At 32.0% G+C, this 14,166-nt stretch overlaps 1 protein-coding gene across 4 annotated transcripts in view; it reads right to left on the bottom strand.

Moving 5' to 3' along the window:
• SMARCAD1 (SWI/SNF-related, matrix-associated actin-dependent regulator of chromatin, subfamily a, containing DEAD/H box 1) overlaps positions 1-14,166 on the bottom strand; it is a 105,363-nt gene that overhangs the window by 29,380 nt on the left and 61,817 nt on the right. For all 4 annotated transcript variants that reach the window (XM_037530389.2, XM_054688224.1, XM_054688223.1 and 1 more), the window contains exons 10-11: positions 6,794-6,993; positions 1,295-1,385 (exon numbers count right to left, since the gene is read on the bottom strand). In XM_037530389.2, coding sequence (XP_037386286.1) covers positions 1,295-1,385; positions 6,794-6,993 — 291 coding nt within the window. The remainder of the gene's footprint in view (positions 1-1,294; positions 1,386-6,793; positions 6,994-14,166) is intronic.

Below are 14,166 nucleotides of genomic sequence, written 5' to 3'. Positions count from 1 at the left end.
TGGAAGCTAACTACAGAACAAGTTATCTTTGTTCATTTTTATTTTGGAAATCTAATACACAGTGAAACACATACGCATTCAATAAATATTTCTCAGTTAAATATGACTCATTTTTAATAAACACTTTTAAAAAGTATAACTAGGCAAAGGAAGGTAAGGTTAAAAGTCAAGTTCCTTTGGTGCTCGCTTTACATGTATGTATATATGCAAAAGACCTGCACAAAAAAATTAATCTAGAAAGATATGTATCAAAAACACTTCTTGTTGGGCCTCCCCTGGTGGCGCAGCAGTTGAGCACTGGGCTGCAAGGCTGCCCGCAGCCTCTGTGGCGACAGTCTGTTCCCCGGCCACTGGCGAGGGTCCCACCAAAAAAAACTCCAAAAAACAAAAAAACTTCTTGTTTTAGGATGGGGAATTATGGGTGATTCTGTTTTTTTTTTTTCTATTTTTATAAAATGTCTAATTTTTACTTTTTCTTTTTTTAGCTTTCTATTTACAAGTTTTAATTTAAAAAATTCCATTTAAGGAATAATTATTTTGAATGTGGATACAGCACTTGAGGGAATGTATAACTTCTTGATTTTTATTCTTCAATTATTTTTGTATAAATAATCTACTACATTGAATTTGCACAAAAAGTGAAATAATAGATTCTTTGAAAGTATCTTCCTGTAACACTATAGTACTAGGCACATAATATAAATGGCATTAAGTGTTTGTTAAAATTGCAAATGCATTCTTACGACTCATAGGTAAGCACATTATAAAATCTAGTTGCTCCATGGGGGTAGTGCCTGCAAGAGGAGAAGGATAATTCTGCAACATGCCAATCGAGAAGAAAACAATTTCCAGGGGAAAAAAAAAGATTGCTGGTCAGGATTTTATTAATATCTACATAGTGATTAATGTTTTCCAGGAATTTCAGGAACATTATTTACTTGAGCTTTGGTTAAATTTATTTAGGTGAAAATCTCTCTCTATATATATTTTGTGAGCATTTTTATTTTATTTTATATATTTTTTACAACTTCTTTGCACAATGTATGCATAAAACGTCTAATTTTTAAACTCATATATTTACTACTTTGATAGAAAGACAATAAGCCAATTTTTATTGGGGTGGGGGGAGTGAGGATGCTAGAGCTAAGATAGCAATGAAAAACAGAGGAATGACAGGGGCTAAAAAACACAACTAAGAACAGTAAATGACAGGATTAAAGGAAACTTTCATTTCTTTATGATAGTAAAGATACCTTTTTATGACAAAGTCTAGTAATACAATACTAGTACTTACCATTTCATCTGCCAAAATGCCATTAAGTCCATGTTTGTGTACCAAGGCCAACCAATTCAAACCAACCTTCTGATAGGGTTTGAGTGACAAACTGGTAAAGAGAGAGTTAACAAGAATCACAGATTATAATTTTCTGACAAGGTTGAGATTTATAATGTGAACAAAATCTAAAATACCTAGGTTTAGTACTACCTTTTAACTTACTGACAAGCTATTTATACTTACTTAAGAGAATACGCCCAAAACATAATACATTTTTAAAATCTTGTCTTCTCAAAAGTTATTCTATGTCTCATTTCATCTGACAGTAAGAATTACAAAAATATCTCCATATTCAGTGATAATGTAACAAATGCCACCAAATTAACTAATATATTGAAGTATCAGAATATTAACATTTTACTAAGCTAATATTTGTACTAGAAATTATTGTACTGATTTGAATTTTAGCACATTAGAACAAAAACGTAAGCACAACTTGCTACTCTGCTAAAGGCTGATTAAGCACTTTCTAAATGAATGTATGTATACATATGAGTGTATTTGAAAATTGTATGAAGGTAAATTTGCTAGACATCAAGTACATCAATGAATAGAAAGTAGCAGGCAAGTGTCAAAAATCTTATTTAATTTGGAAACAAATACACCAATTGCTGGGAATTATTAATTTGCAAGGTAATACAGGGAAATTTAAATGGATGAAAATAGTTTTTTCTTAAAGTTCAAGTGTTTAAGACTCACAACAGTTATCATTTATTGAAAATTTAATATATATAGATACACAATGATATTTTCAAGCATCACACCCCATTTAACCATTTAACATCCTATAAAGGTAAGCTATTATCAAAATTTTAACAAATGAAAAAAACCTGAGGCTTAATAATTTTGAGTTGACACAGCTAAAAGTGATAAGGCCAAGATTTTTAACTCAGGAAGTCTGTATTTCTTGGAAGTTTAGTCTCATATTCACCAGGAAAACTTATACCCCAAAGTAACATGAAAGCCTAGGACAAAGTCATGCCTGCCTTTTCCAGCTTTTATCTTGTTGCCTCAATTTCCTGTTACATCCTATCTGCACATCATAAAGGACATAAACCATGGTATAATAAATGGTTAACAGGTAAACTTCGGAAACCAACATATATTAATTAGGAAACAGGCAAAGGTGGTGGGGAAGAAAGATCCATCTTAACCACCTTAAATCAGAATCTATGTTTCATCTTCAGGATATACAATCTATGAAATATTTCTCATCTGAAAAAATTCAATATAGGTAGGAAAAAGTCAGCAGTATTGCCAAAGTGTTCATAGTTCATTTTTTAAAAATGTATTTGCCTTCTTGGCCAATATACTTTTGATACTACTATGAAAGTAATAATAAAAAGAACATTACACATATATGTACTTTCAGATCAAAGTGAATACCAATACTGAAATGTTTACTATATTCCAGACACTACATGATGAGCTTTACAAGCATTACTGCTTCATTTAATCCACATGATAAAGTAGACACTACTACTATTCCCATTTTATACGTGAGAAGTTCTCTGGGACTCTGAGAAGTTAAGAAATTTTTCCAGAGCCTTTCCCACACATGTAAATGATGAAAATGATGAAACTTGATAAGGTAGGCATATTTTATCATTTATAAATGAACCCATGGGCCAATATGCTATTCTAATGAAATTTATCATAGTCAAGGAATATTCTTAACACAAAAAAATTACTAAATCTCTTCATCGCTAACACATAGTGAGAAATGAGCATACCTATTAAAATATTCTTCACTGTATACAAAACTTAAAAATGAGGAAAAAATTTTGAAAAGTATCTACTACAGAATTTTTCACTGAAATAAAATTGTTTGACCCACATTCATAAAACAGCTCTGGCATCTACTTTGAACAAGATATTTAATAGCTTTGTTATTTTAAAATATTTAATGTTATATAATCAAATCTCCTACATATTTTGACATTTATAGTTCTCTAAGAATTTTCATGACTTCATATCAACATTAATCATCATTTTATTGATTAAAATGTAATGATTTGCTCAGCGTTAACCAAATTGTAGAAACTACATCCTGAACCTTCTGAATTAGTTCAGTGCTGTCTTCACACCAGGGTACTACAAACACTTTTAAACTGAAAGCTTTCTTATTTCTCACGAAGACAAAATAAAAACTTTATGATTTTACGACCAGGAAAGAAAATGAGGACCATGTTATTTTGAAATCAACTATTTTGTTAGATGTGAAAAAAATTCTTCCAGGCAGTTTATAATGGTTTATTTTCAGAATGAAAATTCACTAGGTTTAAATCTGTCAGAAAAACTACTTTAGGATGGTCTCAGTCATAGCAGGAATTTAGAAAACCTAAATAAAGGACCAGGAAAAGATTAATTATAATAAGGTAAAAATCAAAATCAACAAGCAACTATAAACCAGAGACACACTGGGGGGGGGGAAGGGGGTGAAGGGAGTAGGATCAAAACAAGGGAGGTGGGGACCAGCGTTGGGCTGTGAAGAAGCTGCCTGCAGCCTCTGCAGCGCTGGTTAAATCCCTGGCCTAAGGCTAGGGTCCCACATGACAAGACAGACCTCTCCTGTGGCGCCTGCTTGCTCCCCTCATCAGTGTATTTCGTCAGTCTGACTATTCTATTGCCCGCTCTGGCTCTGGTGAATTCTCTCACCCTCCTGTGCTTCTGACTGTACCCAGTACTTGTATAAATAAATAAATCAATCTTTAAAAAAAAAAAAAAACACAAAAAAAAACAAGGAGGGTGGGAATTATATGGGGACTGTAACCAAGGTGAAAATGCATATTGAGCAAAAGTGAAAAATGATATAAAAATATATAAAATAAAAAAACTAGTTTTAAATAATTTCAAAAGGTGAGAAAGATCTGAAATAGAAACAACAGAGTAAGTATAATGTACTAAATCTGAGTTTCAAATGCACAAATACAGATGTAGAGAGACTTGTTTGTAACAGTTCAAATAAAAAAGATTGGACCAAAGGTTTATGACCCTTGTGGGTGACAAGGCTAAATGAAATACTACCATAACATTTCTAAGTACTAATGGTAGTAAGCACTACAAAAATATTCACATCATGGTATTTTGAGCTGGTCAAACCACATCTGCAATACTGACTTGCACTCACATCATCATCATCATCATCATCAAATAATTCCAAAGCAACTGTTTAGGAAGAGGATAGGGCTAGATTCCATCAAGGATCTCATGAACAAGATCAGAACCTTGGTGGATTTTGCCCAAAAAAACACATAAGGTTAAGTATATTTTACACTGAATATGTGAGAAAACTTTAGAATATTTTTTAGCTGATAAATTTTAGACAAATTGCTAAAACTTGAGAGATGGCTACCTCTATAGTAGAAATAAAATAGAAATACTGAGGGTTTTCCCTAAACTGTACTACATTTTCAATTTCAGTTTTGACATTTTAAAATGATGTTTAAGAGACATGAGAAATTTTATTCTTCCCTGCAAAGAGTTTATTTTTAATAAGGAATTATGGTATGTCTTATTTCTTTTATGCCTATGCCTAAAAGGCAATTTTTCTTCTTTTCTAACTCATATACATTTGTTATAGATATGAATATATACATATATATTGTTAACATAATTTTGTTTCAAAGTAAACTTTGCTACTAAGAATTTATTCTCTTAAGAGGAAGTTGCAAACACGAAAGCTTCTTCATCAGGACAATCTAACATTTTCTTCTGTGTTAATAAATCCTTTCTCAAGGCAAGGAAACAAAATGCTCTCTACACTAAGCAGGCTGAGCAGCCAAAAAGCCTGGCCAAGGAAACTGTTTGTATAATTATTAACTTTAGCAAAAAACCAAAAACCAAGACAACAAATTTCACCCCCTAAAAGTGCATTTAAATTAATAAATCACCATATTAAAATATAAAAAGGCTATGCATACTGGTTTTTGGAAGTTTGTACTTTAGAGCCAATAAATACTGTTTTAAAATATTTTTTTTCTTCATCTATTAAATATTTCATTTAATAAGTCCTCAGTCTAATGGAAGAATGGTCTATAACCTGGTTAAGCTATTTACAAGTGATAGGACTTTGTGGATGAGAGTTTAAGAAAGAAATGTTTTAAGTAATGCAATAAAGCACTTGGTTTTTTTAAAACCCAAATTATGATAAAATAAACTCAACTGGGTAAGTCTTGTAGAGTGAAGAACTCCCCATATCCAATGCTGTAGAACAAGAAGGAGCAGCTCCAACTACACTTTTAGGAGATCAATTTGCTGACATGGCCATAATTCTTTCTATGCAACAGAGAAAAGAGCTTCTTTGTGGAAACTGCATCACGTTTCCCTACATCATCCCAAAGCACCCTAGAAGGGCACAGAAAAGATTGGAGCTTACTAAAGGTCAGTAATCATACCTTGATTGTTTTTAACTCTTTTAATTAACCTGTGATCAGTAAATATGCTTTGAGCATTAACTTAGAAAAATACCAGAAGTAAATAAAATCATCAAATAAAGTCACTAAATTTAAAGGAGACCCTACGTTCTAATCTTATTAAATGCTTATAAGAGTTACTGTGAAGAGATATAAATCATTTCTAAAGCTGGATAACACTACATACTATCATAATTCATTCAAACTATTCTGATTTTAAGAACTTGAATTGCTGGTATATTTTTGCCACTATACATATTATCACAGCAAACATTTTTTTTTTAAAGAAAATATCCTGAACAGTTCTGAATCTCCAAACTATTTAAAAATAAACATATACAGGGAGTTCAAAGCAATTTCCCCCATTGCAATATCCAAAAACCATGCAAAATGGGGCTTTCACATTTACAAAATGCCATTTTATTATGTATTAACTGTGTATAAAAATTTTTAATAACAATTAGTTTATTTTTTACAAGAATTCTGATATGGTATTTCACTGAAAATAGTTCTAGACCATATAATGTTTCTTTATATAATCTATTTAATTAAAGTGACCTTTTCATTTTTGATGTGCTTCTATTTCCAAACAAATTGAAAGCACTTAAAACATTTAATGACAGATAGCTTATTTTGTTCTATATATGACTAAAAAGAAATTGGGCTAAGACAGAAATTTTTATACTGATGCAATTGAGCAGCTGCCATTTTTGAAATACCAAATTATGTATAGTGGTATCTAAGACTACCTTTTCAGTTTCTGTGATTATAAATGAAGTTGTTTCCAAGCAAGGAAAAGCACAGGTTATAAAGAACCTTAATAAATATCACCCTCTCCTAATTTATAATGCTAAAATAGAGTAGAATAAACTGGGGAGAAGGAATCAATAAAAAATAATTCATGAAACAATGTGTCATTAGAAAAAAACCCTGTGTTTCTCTTTTAGCATTAGTGTTCCTATCATTGCACAATTAAGTTCCTAAGGTACAAAACAGAAATAGGTTCGGAATTTTCATACAACTGAGATAAAATAAATATTACCTTTGATTTAGAATGGAGGGTTGTTCTATATTCCATCCACCTCCATTTCCAGTGAGCATGGTAACTTGTTTTGTCAATTTATTTGAAATGTCTTCACATTTGTTCATAAGTCTTATAACTACATCCCTTTCTTGGATCAGTGTTTTACAGTGCCATATCAAATCTTCCGACAAGCCATTTGTTTTGGACATCTTTGTGAACTATGATATGAAAAGAAAAATAATTTAACAGGTCAATCTCATTAACAAAAAGCCAATCTCGGGCCTCCCCTGGTGGCGCAGGCGGTTGAGCGCAGCACCGTGAAGCTGTCCACAGCCTCTGCAGCGTCAGTTCGATCCTGGCTGGTGAGGGTCCCACATGGTGTGGCAGACCTCTCCTGTTTCTCCCGCTGCTCCCCTCAGCAGTGTATTTTGTCAGTCTGCCTGTTCTGTTCCCCGCTCTGTCTCTGGTGAATCCTCTCACCCTCCCATGAGTCTGGCCTGTACCCCAGTTCTTGTATAAATAAATAAGTAAATCTTAAAAAAAAAAGCCAATCTCAATTTCTTTCTTTACAAGGGAAATAAGTTTGTTAAATTTTTACTAGCAAGCGTAATCAAAGGCTAAAAGAACCAGATTCTTCATGTCCACATTCTGAATTCCTATGTTTCACTTTTATATTCTACTAGTAGGTTACCTCGAAGCTAATCATGTTGAAATAAAATATATCTTTCTCCTTGAAATACACAATCCCACACTTATTATTTTGACCATGGAAGCTGTTACCTTACAGCAGAAAACTCTGGAGTAGTTGCTAATGTTTCCTTGTTATTTCTTGTCTTAAAATCTCAGATTTGCCTTTATTACCAAAAGCAAGAGTACTAAATGAGATAACTGTATAGTGGATCTCCATTTTTGTCATTTCCTATGACTACCACATATTACTACTATGTTTAATAATAATTTTCTACATTTAATATCAAAGTACAACTAATCAAGCATTCAAAACTCCAATTATTATTTGTTGTTTCATATTTTACTCCTAAACTAAGGCTATCATTTGGAAAGATAATGCATGGATCAAATGTTAACAACAGCCAATTCAGTAATTTGACAAAACTTTCTTAAAAAATCATTTTCCAGACAATACATTTAAGTGGTTTTGTATGAAAATTCAAGGAATTTCTTTCAAATAGCATTTGTTTTTATTTTCTGTATCAATAACTAAAAAAAATAACATGAAAAAAATATTTTTAGTGAAAAGCATTAGAAAGCCCACTGTAGTTTCTTTAAAGCTAACAACCTTGGGAAAAAGAAAATGCCATAATTCAGAAGTAAATAAAGGAAACTAAAGCAAAACCATCTGTTGGAATAAAACCGCACATGATTTTGATTCATGCCATTTTAGCATATTCTTTCAAGTTACAACAGGAATCACATAAACAACTCTAAATAATGCTGTGGCTCACACTATTTCTATATTCACAGACAAACCTAACAGAAACTCAACACTTACTGGAAAAACTAAAATAATCTTAAAAAATGCAGTTCATAATAATATACATTTTTCATATCTAGCCTGTGATAAGTTAGTAAGAAATACAATTTCCAATTTCCGATCTATTTAAAATTTATGTTACTAATACACTGCAGAATTGAAAACAAAACAAAACTTAACAAAACAGTACTGTGAAGTATGAAGTTATTTGCAAACTATATTTTCAGAATGACAACTTTCAAAAATCACAATGTTTTCATTCTGTGCTTTCCAGAGAAAAGATTTACACACAAACAGCAGGGCAGATAAAGAATTAGTGTTTTGAAGATCTGAATGTTTATCAGAACCTTTAATTAAAATATATAAAATATTTTATTTTTTATATACCAAATCTGGTATTTTTATACACCAAAAAAGTGTGTGTTGTCTGGGAAGAACCAACAAAAATAAGAAGAAATAAAGGACGGACATATATTGTGAGCTGCGTATGTCCTAGAAATTACTAGATAGCTTTTATTCACTAACTCATTAAATCCTCACAACTGTAAGATCAGTCCAACAATTCCGGTAAGTAAACTGAGGTTCTATTTTAAGGTCACAAATTTAGATCTATCTAGAAGTTATCTACTATATACTAATGCTAAATCTAAGAAAACAGATTTTTTGGGAAAAAGTTTCATTGAGTGAATTTGTTAGGACTAGGTTGAATTATTAGTAATAGTAAACCCAAAACACCAGGGATTTAAATAAAAGTTCACTTCTACCTCATGTAAATGAAGATTAAAGGAAGCAGTTCAGATCTGGTATGGTGGTTTACAAAATCAAGGATTCTTCTACTTTACTGTTACAATATCCTCAAAATATAGTTCCCACTATCACACTATCATCTCAACCAACAAGGGGAAGGCCTCCAAGCACACTTTCCAAAAGGCCTAATATAAGTCTGATTACAGTCCACTGGATAGAACTTTGTCAAGATACCACAAGGAAGCCTGAAAATTGTAGTCTTTATGTATTGTGGGTACTGTGACCAGTCATCAATCTGTATGAAAAGTCCAGTAAAGGGGGGTAGGGGAGAGAACTGGGGAGATTGGAGAGGGGTTAAAAATGATATGATTTTAAAGAACTGATATTCGGGAAAACAGACAATAACAGACATGGTTTCTCTCTTTCTCTCTATTGCTCTCTCTCGCTCTCTCTCTCTCTCTCACACACACACACACACACCCTACTTCCAATGCAAGAATATTGTAACTATCTGTAGCTAACATTTTCTAAGGGTCAGGCAATTGAATGAGTCTCTGTTTAATACTTAGCTTTTCCCATAGGTTGGTAACACAATTACACCTCACTTACAAATGAAGAAAGAGTGAAATTGCTTCATGTCACATAAATTGCTAGAAAATATCAGAACTGAGATTTAAAAACCAGGTCAAATAGCTCCACTATATTATGCACCCACTTCCTTGTATGCACTTATTAAAACCAAGGGAATAAATAAACACATGTATGGAATTCAGAAACAAGATATTCAACACAAAAGAAACTGCCACATCCCTCAGAATGTCAGGGAAGGAGATGTCAAGGCTACCAATGTCAGCTGGCCTATAACAGAACCAGGCCAACCCAAAGCAGGTCAAAAAGACTTCAGAAGAACTTCCACAAGAAGAGGAACTGACAGAATACCTGAAATGTCTAAAAGCTGAGGGGAAATTTTAAAAAACTGGAGAAAAGTAGCATTGACATACAAAAATTAAGCAAAGAAAACCCAACACACCCTACAACTAGAGAAAACAAGATTCTGAACAAGGAATAAAGTGATCATATACTATACTACACGGCTCAATCATGAGAAGTATTTACATAGTGTTAATAATGTGAATACTAAAATAAATCTACAGAATTACCATTCTATTACTCAATACGGGTACGATCTTACAATAGGAAATGGGAATGTGAAGTAAGATAGTGAGAAAATATCTAACCTAAATTACATAGTCATGTATCACTTAATGTTTTGGTCAATAGGGCACATATGCTGATAGCGGTCTTGATAGTTATACCATCTAATTTTAGTATTTACACGTCATGATATCAATTATACTTTATGCACAAAATTACCTAATGACAGAATCACCTAAGGAAGCTATTCTCAGAAGTTAGGCAATGTTACTGCAAAGTCAATAATGTTATGTCAATAGATAAGGCCCGCACCTGTAGACAGTCTTATGCTTATATTACCTAGAGATATGGAAGTGATAAGAACCAGACAAAAGAAGTGAAAGCAGTCAAAAGTATTGTGGGAAATAGGCTGGAAAGGGATAGGTATGGATTTGGGGGAAGAATGAGCCTGTAGATTACTTAATACATGCAAACATATTTTTAAGATCCCAATATTTAATTGTACAATATTATTTGTTAGGTTTGTGGTGTGAACAGAGAAGTTGGCAGTTAAGAAAAGGTGTAAGGACAGTTCACATGTTATTATTTTATAAAGACATGCAGTTAACAATCCTGTAAGCTGGGCCTCTTGGTGGCACATGGGTTAAAGTCTCAGGGATATCAAGCTATCACCAGCCACTGCGGCATGAGTTCAATTCCCGGCCAGGGAGCTACCCACATGGTGCAGCAGTCCTTTCCTGTCTCACCCACTGCTCCCCTCAGCAGTTTACTGCAGTGGATCAGCCTGTTCTGCTCCCCACTCTGTCTCTGGTACAATTCTGTAAGTTATTCAGATTTACCAAACAAGGATTTAAGAAACAGAAAATATTTTGTATATGCAGGATCCATTAGTAAATCTCAAGGTACTGATGAGCATGGGTGCATAAATAATCAATGTTCAATAAAGTGTTAAGTGGTAGATATGTTTGGTAGAAAGTTGGCTACATTTTCTTCTTTGTTCTCGTATGAACTACATCAATTTTAGACAAATCATTTTTCAAAAAACATGTACAGCTATTTTTTCAAGGAAGATAGAAAGAAAAAGGAAAATAAAAAGTTGCTATTTGCTGGATAATTAAAAAAAAAACCCCAAGAACATCAATATGGTCCTGATTACCACTTCTTTGATTAAAAATTCAAGTTTTCACACTAAGAACTTTTTTCTTTTAAATAGTCAAATGAAGTACCCCTTGCCACCGTGTGTTGCTCTTAGTGTAAATATTATTTCTTGCCACAGTGTGTCGCTCTTACAGTGTAAATATTACTTTTTAATTTCTGTAGAATTAAAAAAAGATTTAATTCACCAGCTAACAAGTAATATTGTTGGAGCACGAAGTCCTAATCCTATCCCACTACTATAAATACCTAGCAGCAGCCTACAAAGTGCTCAGAATGCATATATTAAGGAATGTATACCTATAAAATTAAAGTGTGAATATAACAATCTTATATATAAATCTGTATTTGGAAATTAGGGTATCAAAAAGAAGTAATGGGCAATCCATTGCTTTAAAGTGATTAATTTAAGAGATGTTTGACAATAACCAGTGGGGAAACAATTCAAAAAAGAAAATAACGTGATAAGTTATTACTAAATTGGGTAGTATAATGATGAGCATGCAGTATGTCACTATGTACTAAACCTGTGTTGCCTGATTAACAATAAAGGAAAACTACACCTACGCTGATTTAAATGTTAAGAAAGTAGCTGAATATATGGAAAGTTTTTAGGGTGATATATTCATGAATAATCTAGTCAAGAATCTTACACTGGTCAGAAAACATTACTATTCTTATTAAAGTTTGCACCCTACTTTGCACAAATCTAGACAAAAATTCAGTTAAGTAACTGATGAACTGAGGTAATCAAATTTGTAAAATTGGGCTATAAAAATTCCAATTTTCCCATATAACAGTATGTTTTTAAACTAATGACATTTTTGACTTGCTATGGGTCGAAAGTCTTCATAACTTAATAATGTAGTTATTAGGGTGAGTGCTCTACTGGTATTAAGCAAAAAAAAAAACATTGAGTAAAACAAAAATATTGTGAAGAAAACTTGAGAAACTATATTTTGATTCAAAGGAAAAATTACAATGAGCAGAAAGCTGCAAACATAAACACATTCTTTATAATATACTTCTATATATTTCTCATGTAAAAATAGGTGATTATAATAACTCAGAGCATTTTACTTTTTAAAAAAAGTATAGTAAGTCTCTGACAATAAAGTTGCAATACAGAAGACTATATATATAAAATCTCTGGATTTAAAATAATTGTGATTAAATCAGTCTAAGTACTAAGTAACTAAGTATATTGTTATATATTTACATTTAATATATGACACTGATGTAAAATTATATGTATAATATCTAGGACAAAAACCAAAGATGTGTAAGTTTTCAAACTTTTAAAAGACACTATACTAACATAATGCTCACATTAAAATTACTTTTATAATAAAACAATACTATTAATTACATTTAACCTACTAATGTTATAGACACTTCAGTTTTAACAAAAATCATAATTAAAATGTGTGTACTTCATTTTTTTGGCTCAGTATGCCATTATAAATTATTAATTTTAAAGTTCTGCTGAATTCTCCAATCCTTAAGATTAAATAAGCTTCAACAATAATTTTAAGAGTTTACCAGACATCTGCATGCTGTTCTTAATACATAACTCCTTGTAATTTTCATTAAACTATGCGTGACAATTAAAAGTGCAAGTATTCTATAGGAATTTTCTAAAAAAAGTCTCAATAAAAATAAAAATAGAGTAAATTATATAGCTTTTCACTAAAATGCACATAATACGGACTTTCCTTTGGTGCTTTAAAGGTATAATACTGTTCTATTCAAACCTCCAAACAACTGAAATAAGAAGATTTAAAGTTCTAAGCAAATTAAAAGCTAAAGCTTATATGCTGCTATTTTTGACTTCATTTCCCAAAACTCATCATTTACCTACTTTATCAGGACAGCAAGTCCTATATTAACTGAACTCAAGCAGCAAATTTATTTTTTAATTGTTTCCCCAAATAGTCATCATTTTCATGAATGGTCAGCAAAATACATAATCTCTTTGTGTTCAACTTTCACAAAGGGGGAAATATGCTATAGGAGGTTTAAGGAGGTAATGTACACTACAAATTCCTGTTAAGACTAATTTAAACTATGCCAATTAATTAGTAGGGGCAATATACTTTCTACATGTTAAGTTACTGAATATTTTAAAAAGCATCTGGCACATATAACTCTGGTATGATTTACTTTTACTCTAAGATATTTGGGCAAGTAGTTACAGTGCCTAAACACTGGTGCAGATAATTGCATTCCTTGTTAAATAAATTAGAATCCCAACAAGCCTGAGCAACCCAACTCTGCAATAACATAGGAGACCATTAAAGATTAAAAGAAAGAAGAAAAGGAAGAAAAGAAAAGCAAGAAAGCCCTTCAGCAAATACTTTAAGGAATAAATCACTCAGGCAAAGCTGAACAAGTTTTGAAAGAGCCTGCTTTGACAGATGTTCTCTAGAAAAGTAAAGGCTTTAGGCAAAACAAATGGCTTTATTTTTTTAGCTATGAAATACTAGTAATGGTTCCATATTTCTCAAATATTTTAATTTTTAAAAAATGTTTTACAACCATTATTCAGGGATCCTTCCAGACACTTATTAAGGAAACTTACGCTCATATAAATTGTCACAAATATAAAGCTAATCACAAAAGCAACTTTGCTCCCCCAAGTTAGGGAACAATACTTCCTAAAAATTTATAAAGCAATCAAGAGTCATTTCATCTTCGAAAGCTGTAAAAAATCATCCATTCTGCTTTTATAGCAGGGCCTATACACAATTCATACTATAAAACCCCACATTCTCACAAAAGTCAAAACACAATTTTAAAGGGTTCTTTTCTTATATTCCTCTCTGTATGAGTAAGATTTGCT

This window comes from Talpa occidentalis, unplaced genomic scaffold, assembly GCF_014898055.3.
Source record: "Talpa occidentalis isolate TD23 unplaced genomic scaffold, MPIMG_talOcc4v2.1 talOcc4.6, whole genome shotgun sequence".
Lineage (NCBI taxonomy): Eukaryota > Metazoa > Chordata > Mammalia > Eulipotyphla > Talpidae > Talpa > Talpa occidentalis.
The sequence above is the reverse complement of the archived record's forward strand: the minus strand, read 5'-3'. Positions and strand labels throughout refer to the sequence as shown.